Source organism: Mixophyes fleayi, chromosome 3 (assembly GCF_038048845.1).
Source record: "Mixophyes fleayi isolate aMixFle1 chromosome 3, aMixFle1.hap1, whole genome shotgun sequence".
Lineage (NCBI taxonomy): Eukaryota > Metazoa > Chordata > Amphibia > Anura > Limnodynastidae > Mixophyes > Mixophyes fleayi.
In genome coordinates, this window is record NC_134404.1 from 95,282,035 (window position 1) to 95,294,188 (window position 12,154).

Consider the following 12,154-nt stretch of genomic DNA (forward strand, 5'->3'; position numbering starts at 1 on the left):
TTCACTTTTAAAACTCTGGTAGGGAAGTGTACATAAATATCCTATATAAGAGACCCACAAGTGGAAAAGCAAGAAGAGATATTAAACAAAATGATTCTCATCCAAAATATGTGTTATTCCCCATTTTCATTTTTGTTCCTTCCAGCTCGCCACACTTTTTGATAATGAGGTTCATATTTTTATTATTCTGTATTTGTAGAGTAGGACTCAATACAGCGAAAAGTGTGAGGGTGGTAGAACTCATAGTTCAAGAACATAAGGCTAACTGGAGTGACTATTAGTAGTAAAAAAGATGTATATTCAAGCTGAACCCAAATATTATCGGTGATCATACTGACAGGATACAAGAAAGATTAATTTTGCTCCCCTTAGCTCAAATACAGACCTACAGTGTGTCCTATGCGATACTCAAACCTGCTAGTGATAATTTAAACTTCACAATTAACCGGTTCTATAAAATGGATAATCATATTCATACATATTTGAAAATATGTACTATTTATTGGTTACAGAAAACACAAGATGTTGCAGTGTATTACCATATTGATATCAAGATAAATAGCAAGTTTGGGATCTGCTATAGATGTTACAATACAAGAGAGGAAACCATTCATTTTTCTTTTCAAAAACCTGTAAGTGTTAAATGTGCAAATATAACAAATATACTACATTTGACTGTTGATTATATACACACATTTTCTCCATCTTTAGTGAAGTGCGGGTATGCAGTCCATGGTATATGACAACCTACCATGATGTTATCTAGGTGACAACAATTTGAATTCACAAGCGTGAAAAAGCTATTTGCGCCGGTTAGTCTAAACTAGGTGACATTGACAAGAGCTGTTGAGTTTAAGGGTAGGACACAGATTGCACACGCTGGTCCAGCAGATGGGAGAATCAGATGCAAAAGGTTCTTGTTAGGTGCCATCTACTAGAAAGTATCTAACCAATGGTTAAATATATGGTAGTGGTTATGTTTGTATCTAGTAGTTAGATACAATTACTGGCCACATCAGGATGCAGATTTAAAAGACAATACATTTCATTTGAACATATAGAATATACTGACTCAGAAATCTGAGCTTTATACAGATATAGTGCCTATTAAACAATCCTTTGGTAAGGCTTACAGTTGCTATCCTAAAAATGAAACAAAAAAACAACAACATTTTTTTTTTTTGCTAGAAAGGGACTAAAATCCTGTTAGATCCTCATCTATTTAACATCTGCTCAATGCATTTCTGCTGGCACTTACTACAGTCAAACATACTTTTTAGCAAAGTAATGCCATTCCATAGAGAAGTATATTATGAAGCTCACCACACAAACCTATAGCAGTTCAGCCTGGAAATGTATTACATTTTATGTTGTGACAGTTACTTCCATAAAGCAAATCGGTCCATGGTATTACTAGCGGCAGACCACATGCGCACATAGAACTAGGTTTGTATGTCAGTCTTTATTTGCAGTAATATATCTGGCAGTGTCACCTAGAATACCCATCCTGGAATCGAGGGGCAAAGTTCTTGGCTTCTCCACTCTCTTGTGTAGTTATCAGATCAATGATAGCCGAGAGAACAGCACAGTCTCGTGATTTGGTTTCATTCCAGTCCACAGGCTGAGGCTTTTCAATTTTGTGTTGCAAAAGGGCATCAAGCTCTGTCTTCAAATCCTACAATATAAAAGGACAAGGCAAATGTATAAATGAACACATTCCTATTCATGTTCTCTCACTTGAAATTGATGGTCTATTGCAGGCTTAAAGAGGACCTGTCTTCAAGATATAAAGGATTTCTAAAGACTCTAATCATGCTCTCTACAAAAAAAATAACAATACATTTTTTCTTGTCCTTAAATGATTCCATATTAAGTGGCGACATATGTTTAATGAATATTTTAAAGTAGATGCCCAATGCTATGAGCCAAATTCAAATCTTAGAACAGTGACAAACAAATGCTGAAGACATACAGAAGTAAACTGCCAATTTATATATATTTCAAAGATTTTTATCTTTATGCTACACACACGAAAGGTATTCGGGCTTAATAGTGAATTACTTCAACCTATAAAAGTGCTATATTTTAACCTTTTATCCTCATTCATGGTAAACAATCACAATTTTGTTCAAGCTGGGAAATGGCACTAGTCAAGGTTGCCATTATTTTTTGTATTATGTATTAAAATATAATTTTCTGACAGCCTTCAGAATAAATGCAGTTAAAATGAATATATTACCCTTCCAATTATACTTGTTCCAGGTATTACCAGTGCAACTCCCCAACTGAACTTTTAACTCCCTAGTATCACAATTTTACATGGGAAGTTAAGAAACCCACACTCAGGAGATCAACGACTTCTGGAGGACAAGGGGTGGGTATTTTTCATTAAATTGTATTTTGGCATGTAAAATCCGGGCTGATATTGAAAATATCTCCTTTGAAGAGGTCCATCTAGACTTTCTCCCATGGCTAGAAACACAGACCAACATCTTACACAATCCTTATGATAACGTTCACTCAGTATGGGATAGGATTAACGTGAATATTTGCCTGTCTGAATATCCATCCTGTTGTCTCACCCATCCACTTGTGGAGATGCCCTATTATTGTCCAGGTATCTATGCATATAAACACTGAACTAGGATGGGTTTCACACACTTCCTTCATATTTTAGGAGGCTTCTCCACAATGTAATTTGCAGAAGCGTATACAAAATTCCATATTCTACATGCTGTACAATTTTACCATATGCAAAAAACAAACTAACAAATAAAACTTCACTCATTCTCACTTAAAATCAGCCAAGCTGAGATGTCTATCACAATTTGAACATCTGTATACTATCTCTGCAAATAGAAAAGGAACAATCTTTTTGTGACCCTTTGTCTTTCACAAGTGTAACTGTTACTACGGCTTCCAGGTAGTCACTGTCTATGTTGGACTCAACCATTAGGTTGAAGCATCATTGCTATTATTTGGCTTGTGGGAATGATCGGACAGATTGCATTTTGCTGTCCATTGGGAGGCAGATTCCCAAACAAACAAGGGGACGACCTGTTGGTCATCTAATTACTCTCATGGCCAATCAAAACAACAGAGTGGGAAAAGTAGAGTGGCCCAAAGCCCAGCTGTATACTATAGTAAACATATTTTACATAAACTCCAAATTATTCCCAAATTGTAAACAGAAAACCTTTTACAACTTGTTTCATATATTCCACTTCAATAATCCTCGTACAAAACCTTAACCATAATATGAAACCATAGTCTTTAGCACTATTCCTTGATTCCTATATTTAGCCTTGGAGATATAGCTATATCTATCTACATATAGATATATCTATATGGATATATGCCAATATCTGTTTACAGGGTATGTGTACATATATTTATTTTTTTTAGCATATGCTGTGCCCTTGCCCCATATTTATTGTGCCCCAGTAGTTAACCAAATAACTAAAGTTTTTTTTAAACATACATGTGGGGCAGCACGGTGGCGTAGTGGTTAGCACTTCTGCCTTACAGTACTGGGGTCATTAGTTCAATTCCCGACCATGGCCTTATCTGTGAGGAGTTTGTATGTTCTCCCCGTGTTTGCGTGGTTTCCATCCACACTCTAAAAACATACTGGTAGGTTAATTGGCTGCTAACAAATTGACCCTAGCCTGTCTGTCTGTGTGTATGTGTGTTAGGGAATTTAGACTGTACGCTCCAGTGAGTTCTCTGTACAGCGCTGCGAAATTAGTGGCGCTATATAAATAGCTGATGATGATACACACAGGAAAAAAAGTATCATAATTGACGATATACGTATTCACCCTTTTTGCCAAGATACCCCTAAATTAAACAAACCAACCTTTTTGGAAAAATATTTTGTCTACTGTTATTTACAGTGGTTTGGTCTTCTACTGCCTAGTACTGAAGTTTGATTACAGTAATTGACATTTTGTGATCAGATTTTAATTTTGTCAGGATAGTTAAGAAATTGCTATATGGCTAGGTCAATTTACATTTTGCAGTATTGGAAGCATATGTATTTTGTGCCATGTTAGAAAATAAAGGCAATTTACATACGGCAAAAGTGCAAGCAAAAAGCTCTTTGGTTAGTTCAAGCTCCTACATTTGTGCAAGCACACCTAATTTTATAAGGATGTGCTGAATTTGTGGGCTAAGACTGCAGCATCTGCAGGGATCAAAATATGAGAGGAGTTGGGTGGATTGAGGCCATTCCTTGCCAAGTACAGAGTAGATGTCCACTGCCACTTCTTTTGCTGAAGTTCATAAAATATTTAATTTTGCATAAGATTATTTCAGGAGAAAGAGAGGAGCGTTATTTATGAGCTCGTTCCCTTTTTGGCAAGAGGGTGCACATCATTTTCCTTCCAATAAAAGGAACTGCCACTAAGGAGGTCCCAGATATCTCAGCTTTATATAATAGGAAGCAAATTTCACCTTCCAGTTGAACATGTGGAGGAAAACATATCTCTAGGCACACTTCAACCAATGTAATAAAAAGACAACTGAGTCACAGAGAAGGCAGGTTTTCCACAAGGAGTGGATGCAGCATAGCTAAATCTATAGTTGTTGGCAAAGAGATGGAACATGATGGGCCAGAATGTGACAATGCTCCATCTACCAATGGCCAGGTTGTTGGTTTTGTTCATCAAAGATACAATTCTGGAAAATATGATTTCCAATACAAACAAATTTGCTTAGCAGTATATTTCTAAAGTCCACTCACTCGCATAAGCTTTGGGCGATACCACATAAATGTTGAGAAGTTAAAAAAATAATAGAAAAAAAAAAAGTATGCAGTGGTTATATGAGTAATGGGCATAGTAAAAAAAAAGCCATCTATCCTGTCATACCTTAATATGCACCATTTGCTATCCTTGACTTTATTTTATACTACCATGTCCAGTAAATAACTAAGCCGCAAGAGCGGGCGAAACACAATCAACAGAACAAATAGAACTGTCAGCACAAAGGGTGGGAGTGCAGTGTCCCCCAACTGGGCTTGGTGAAAGATTTTACGTTAAGTACAAAAATCACCTTTTCACTTGCACTACAATTGGGGGATTCTGCTCACCTTGGGGAAGTCCCAAAGCTGCCCCTATGGGTGGGAATGCTCATGATGAGCCAAAACTGGTGTCTTTAGACGCAAAAACATTGAACCTGTAGAAATTGGTGAAAGTATGGATGGAAGACCAGGTAGCAGCCCTGCACAACTGTTCAACCGAAGCCCCATGTCTTGCTGCCCAAAAAGTGCTAACTGATCTGTTCGAATGGGCCATGAGACCATCTGGAACGGGAGATCCACTCAAAATATAAGCCTGACGGATAGTTTCTGTAATCCATCTGGCAATCGCCTGTTTCTGTTTCCACGCTTCCGAACATCATAAAAGCACCAGAAGCGAGTCCGTCTTGCGTACAGAAGCTGTACGTTCTACATAAACCCGCAAGGACTTAACCACATCTAACAGAGGGCTAGAACTCTGCTGGCCCGAAGACCTGTCACAAGTTAAGGCAGGAATGCCAAAATCCTGGTTAATGTGAAATTTAGTCACTACTTTAGGCTGAAATGATGGCAAGGTACATAAAACCGCCCTATCATCATGATAAACCAAGAAGGGAGATCGACAAGAAAGAGCCGCCAATTCAAAGACTCTTCGGAGCAGACAAAATAGCCAACAAAAAGGATACCTTCTAGGTCAGAAGCTTCAAAGAAACCGGCTCTAATGGTTCAAACTGATATTTCTGCAAAGCCAAAAGAACTAAATTGAGATCCTATGGAGCTACCTGAGAGATAAATGAGGGCTAGACATGTAAAACACCTTGTAAAAAAGTATGGACATCCGGCAAAAGAGCTAAACGTTTCTAAAAATATATAAGATAAGGACGAAACCTGTCCTTTAAGGGAAGTGAGCTGCAAACCCTTATCCAGCCGTCTTTTGCAGGAAAGCCAACAACCCGTCCAGATGAAAAGAAACCACTGACAATTTATGGATCTCAAACCAACCAATGTACAACTTACAGACACAATGATAATTCCTGGGTTCATCCAAAACCTTAAAGGCTTATCTCACTGCCAAAACCAGGTCGTCAATGCCCTGATATCTATGGGATTCTTCCAGGGCCGTGGGTATCCAGGGTATCCCTGGATATCCCTACTGTCACAGGGAGGGCAGTTTCTACTGAAAAAGGAGAGGAGAACTGCGGAAACTGCTGGTAGCCCTGTAGGCTTAATATGCAGTTGGACCAGTGTAGTAACCGACTGCGCCAGAGAAGATGCTTATGCCGATTCCTCTGGTAGAGGTAATACATTACTCTGGGCCTGCGTAGTCTGTGCCCCTGCGTCACAGTCAGTACAAAGCGCCCCCGGGTCCTTTTGTTCAATTCACAACTTAACATTACACTTTGATAAGGGAAAAGCACCACGTGCAAAATATTTCACTTGTTCAGACATATTTTGAATGGAACACACACACACAGCAATAGAATTACAGTTACACAAGATATGCAGCAGTGTCCCCGATATCAGGCTGAGGAGAGTCTGCTGTCTTCCCAGGCAATCTCTTGGCGCTCAAATGGAAGAGTCCAAAAATCCAAACAGAGGTGGGGGAGCTCAATATGCATTAGCTCTGCCCCCGAGCTTCCCTGCCTGTTTAAAATAGGAAGAAACAGCCATTGATTCCATAGACAGCCCACAGCCATTTTCTATCCTCTGTTTTTATCCTGATGAATTGGTGCAGCTTAAACAAGATTCTCCCCTCCTTTCTCTGAGGGAGGAGAACTTAGGATAGTCCAGCAGGTTGGCGACCGCCATTGCTCTGATTATCAGCGCTCTATGCCTCTCAAGGCAGCGCCGGTATGTTGGATAGCTGTCAGTGTGACAGCGGCTTCATCAAGCCGCCTGTCAGCACTGAAAACACTGCAGGTGCTGTCAGAGCCCTCCAGCTCTCACAAAAGACAGTTGTAGTGTGGCTGCATTAATAGGAGTGTGCTCTCTTTCTCTAGAGCACACTTCTCAGATAAAGATAGAACAAAAAGTAAAAACTATTTCTAAAGCCGGGCAAGTCCACATCTATTAACCTTAGGAGGTTATATACCCTCCTACAGGTGCGGTCGCCTCCTGAGGAGAGTGAAGTGGTGGTATCCCTCGACGCGGCTAAGGCGTTCGACTCGGTGGAGTGGCTGTACCTGTGGGAGGTGTTGTCCCGTTTCGGGGTGGGTTCCAACTTCATAAAATGGGTTAAGTTACTTTATTCACATCCTGTAGCTCGGGTATGTGTAAATGGCCACCTCTCCCAGCCATTTAAATTGGAAAGAGGCACTAGACAGGGATGCCCACTGTCTCCTGCTTTGTTCGCACTAGCAATAGAACCACTGGCCTGCCTTATTCGTAATAATAAAGATATTAAGGGACTTCAATCAGAGCATAGGGAAGATAAGGTGGCGTTATACGCTGATGATATGCTGCTGTTCCTTGCTGACCATAAAGAGTCTCTGGGTACTCTCCTGAGGGTGGTTGATTGTTTTGGGGTATTCTCTGGTCTGAAAATCAATTGGGATAAGTCCAGTGTGTTCCCAGTGGGTTGGAAATGTCCAATTACTCCACTAAAAGATCTCCAACTGAGGTGGACACCAAAATTTAAGTACCTGGGATTGTGGATCACTAACACCCCCTCAGAATTTATGGAACTAAATTTACAGCCTCAAGTTGAATATCTTAAATCAAAAATACATGTGTGGAGGAAGCTCCCTCTTTCTGTGTCTGGCAGGATAAACTTAATTAAGATGGTGGTGCAGCCAAGGTTTTTATATATACTTCAGCAATCACCTATATATATCCCACCCTCTTTCTTTCGCAGTGTTGACCGTTATTTGACCTCTCTGGTCTGGGGAGGGGGGAGGGCTAAGGTTAAGCTTAGCTCGTTGTGCAGGTCCAGGGCTGGTGGTGGTCTTGCGTTTCCAAATTTAAAATTGTACTATATTGCTTCTCAACTGACCCACCTCAAGTCATGGATTTCCGATCCGGGTTACCAGGATCTACACTGGATATTAGTTCATCAATTCAATGCCAATCATACGCCTTTGCAGGCACTGTTGTCCGGGAGGCTCGGCCCACAGGCTTCTCCGCTCCTGATTCAGGCAATTAAGATTTGGGCAGTCAGTAATAAAATGGTGGGATTCACAGATATAGATCCATGTACTCCTATTTGGGGGGCGAGGAGATTGAGGGAGTTGGCCACAGTGGTGGGGTCCAGGCGGTGGTCCCGGTATGGTGTAGTGGCTGTAGGTCAACTGTATGAAGTAAATGTTCTTAAATCTTTTGAACAGTTGTCCAGGGAATTTTCTGTGCCTAGAACAATGTTCTTTTCCTACCTCCAACTGAGACATGCCATGTACACACAATTCAAAGGGGAGTCACCAGTGGTTGCCATAGCCCCACTGAGAAAGCAGTTACAGGCTTTGAGCAACAGGGGTCTGATTTCATGTATGTACTCCTGTCTTTTGTATGAATCCACTGTAAATGACTTGAATGACCTGAGAAATCAATGGGAAATAGATATTGGTCCCTTAACAGACAAAGAATGGGGGATGGTCACGGATAGCACTAGTGGCTACACAGCATCATTAAAATTCCAGCAAATACAGGTGTTCATTCTGCATAGGGCCTACTTGACTCCTATTAGGCTGGCTAAGTTCCGCCCTGATAGCACTTCTAAATGTCCAAAATGTAGTTCGGAAAATGGCAATTTCTGGCATCTCATTTGGGAATGTCCCTGTATACAAAACTTCTGGCGAAGAGTCATACGATGTGTTCAAAAAACGGGAATTGAAGTCCCACTTAGGTCATCGGCCACTTGTTTATTTGGGCTCCGTCTGAAGGGAAAGGTCAACAAGATGACAAAAATTTATATTTCCCAGTTGTTTATGGTGGCTAAGGTTAGCATAGCCCGCTTATGGTTAGCCTCGACGAGCCCCACAATTAAGAGTTGGAAAATCCTGGTAAATGCCACTATAGGGCATGAAAGATTTGTTTACACGAGCAGGCAGGCATTGCCAAAGTTTGAGAATATATGGTACAGGTGGGTGGAGTCTCCATTTTATTTTGTATCCTCTAGTCATGATGTCCCAAATACATGAGGGTCTGGTTCCCCTGGATTACATAATAACAATAATAAAGTTGATAACAAAAAGCAGAGCCCCGCCTCTGCAGAGTACGTATGCAAGAGTATTTACGATGTATATTCCTAATTAAGTATTGTACAAATGTTATCATTATGCGATACTGGTGTCTTACAATTTAACCAATATTTTATATTCAATATTGACATATTTGCGACTGTATTTTCTTTCTTCTGTATTTGTTTATTTTTTTGTTTTGTTGTTGGTATGTATGTACCTTGAAAATTTCCAATAAAAAATACTGGATTTCTAAAAAAAAAAAAAACTATTTCTAAAAAAAAAAAAAATATAGCTAAAGCTATGCTAGTAAAACAAAAATAAGCACAACTCCCTTGGGCACTTAAACTAAACTGAGGAGCTACAGGGTGTTGCAGAAAGGAGGGGACTGTCAGCATTGATACATTTAGCAAGTTCACTAGTTGAATGCCATCACCATGCTCCCCTCGTATAACACATGGTAGCAGTGTCCCCCAGATAGGATGAAAGAGAAATGGAAATCCTATACATTTCTTTTTACAATTGTTTCTATTTTCTGCGGCATTACCTTGACTAGGTGTGCAATCCGCGCAGGAGACTGAAAGACAATCCATTCGTCCACAGCAACAGTGTCCTGTTCTTTGTCTTTCTGGATGGAGATATCTCCCCCGAAGAAAAGGAGTGAGTATGGAGAGACTTCTGTACAGTCATATAGGTAAATCTGTACATTTATTGGCAAAAGCAAGAATTAGTGATGGGAAACTTATGCTGTCAAAATCTATATAGTGAATCTAGACCACGTTTGTAGGCATCATTCTCATTAGTTTGTAGAACTTACTGTATCTAAATATGTATATTGAAATCATGACAAATGTACATTTGGTAAAGAAATATATTAAATAAGTCATCGTACTTCAAGACAAGACCATTTAACACAAATGTCACATTAAACCCTGCCTGAAACGACGAGAAGAAAATCCTTACACTACTGGTTTTCATCTTCAGGTGATAGACAAGCCAGGAGTAATGAAATTCCGTCTCTTCCACATTGACAGACTTGGGGTGAATGCTGACCTTGCCATCTGATTTTGTATAGACCTTCGCTCTAGAAAAAAAGACATTATAATAGAAATTGATATAACACATTTTACTACATACACTTTTGTGTTTATAAAATAACAAATACATTTTCCTGTTAGTGGTGACTTCAGCAGAAATGCCAAGAAATATAAACTAAACTGTATATAGTTGCACACAAAGCCATTAATAACCCTTTCTGTTAATTATGTGTGCATAAAGACAATACAGTTCCTCATTATGAATAATACTACACAACCTGAGGATTTATTTTACATTCAGTTTTCAGACACTACATGTGCAACTTTCTGAACACACTGAGCACATACAAAAAGCATGGCCCTGAGTTTCAACAGTATAACTGATACATATGGTCAATCTATACAGTACACTGTGTATGTCACTCAGTATTATCATGGCTAAATTAACTTAAAAGTGTATTAGAAACTAAAAATAAATGTAAAATGTAGCTGTCGAATGAATAAAATAAGAAATTGCATTTAAGCTACCTACAAAATGTAGAAATAATTTTGAAAAAAACTTACGTTTGTCGTCGTTTACTGAAGCTAGGTCGAATCTTAGCCACTTTTGGATACAACCCAGCACAGATTACAGCCTTAATGAGCTTTTCATTATCTAAAAACCAAACACATAGTTAAACAGAACAGTAACAATAATAATACAAGCTGCCATGTGGCATTCTCAAGTACCTGAATTAATATTAGATTTCGGATCCTTTGGGTTCCTACTACTGACAAAGCCTGCTCCTAACAGATGTTCAGCAAACTGCCCTTTCATGTTACTCAACATCTGAGGAACAAAGGGACTGTTAGATTAATAGACAAACAGGAAAAGGAAAGGAGCTTAGAATTGCAGTAAAGTGTGATGGATAATATGCCTCTGACAGAAAGTGCTTGCATGCCACTTTATAAGCAGGAATATTTCAGACATTACCTTGAGTGTATTTGCAGACAGAAAGTTGTCCCAGCAATAGTCCCTCTCTGCTCTAACTCCACATCGTTTCGATTCCTCCCAACCCTAAGAAAGCAGGCAGGCAGGCACATTAAAGCATACACAGATAAAATACTCCATAATAAAAATTACTATGTAAAAAAAATAGCTCACCAACAGAATGATATAATAACAATCTGAATTAGTCCTATTGAGAAACTATCACCATCTTTCTAGGACACAAAATATTAAACTTAAGGGGGGGAAAAAAAAAAAAAAAAAAAAAAAAGAGCCCAGCCACAAAAAAATATGAAGTGTGCCACAGCTCACCGAGAGTGCGTTGACAACTGTCAGATGGTCACTTTTAGTATTCCTGGACAATTCCTTTCTTCTTGCATCTGCTAATTTCTCCTTACCCTTAAAATAAGAAAATAAATACACAAACAAGTAAAGGGTGAGTCTACTTTTTGTTTCGTGAAGGTGAAAATGTAATAAAAAAACCAAAACAAAGCAAACAACAAACAAACCCCACAACAACTAAGGAGCACTTCACTTGTATTCCACTATTTGCACAAATACCCAAATTATATCTGTGTGTGTGTACGGTGATGTGTAAAGCTAGGTACACACTACACGGTTTTCGCCCAATAATCGGCTCAATCAGCCGACGTAGGACCGCTCGTTCAAAATTCGGGTCAGTGTGTGTAGTGACACGATGATCGAAAGTCTGCCCAAATGGACGATTGTCGCCTCATTTGGTTAGTCGTACTGTTAAATATTTTCGTTCCAATCTCGTTTCCGTTGCGTAGTGTGTATAAACTTCCGACCGATCCACAACAGTGAGTACGAAATTACAGTCATTGCTCACGACAACATAGCTGTAAAAAGTCGCTAACGGGACAGCTGCTGTTCACTTTATCGTCTAAAACACGGCTAATGTGTATGCAGTCCAAGG

General features: G+C 39.4%; 1 protein-coding gene across 1 annotated transcript in view; it reads right to left on the reverse strand.

The window, feature by feature from the left end:
* Positions 1-479: 479 nt before the first annotated feature.
* Positions 480-12,154, reverse strand: part of DHX36 (DEAH-box helicase 36) — a 37,852-nt gene continuing 26,177 nt past the window's right edge. The window contains exons 19-25 of the mRNA XM_075202021.1: positions 11,530-11,616; positions 11,203-11,286; positions 10,959-11,058; positions 10,794-10,884; positions 10,156-10,276; positions 9,740-9,892; positions 480-1,675 (exon numbers count right to left, since the gene is read on the reverse strand). Of these exons, the coding sequence (XP_075058122.1) occupies positions 1,490-1,675; positions 9,740-9,892; positions 10,156-10,276; positions 10,794-10,884; positions 10,959-11,058; positions 11,203-11,286; positions 11,530-11,616 (822 nt within the window). The 3' untranslated portion in view covers positions 480-1,489. The remainder of the gene's footprint in view (positions 1,676-9,739; positions 9,893-10,155; positions 10,277-10,793; positions 10,885-10,958; positions 11,059-11,202; positions 11,287-11,529; positions 11,617-12,154) is intronic.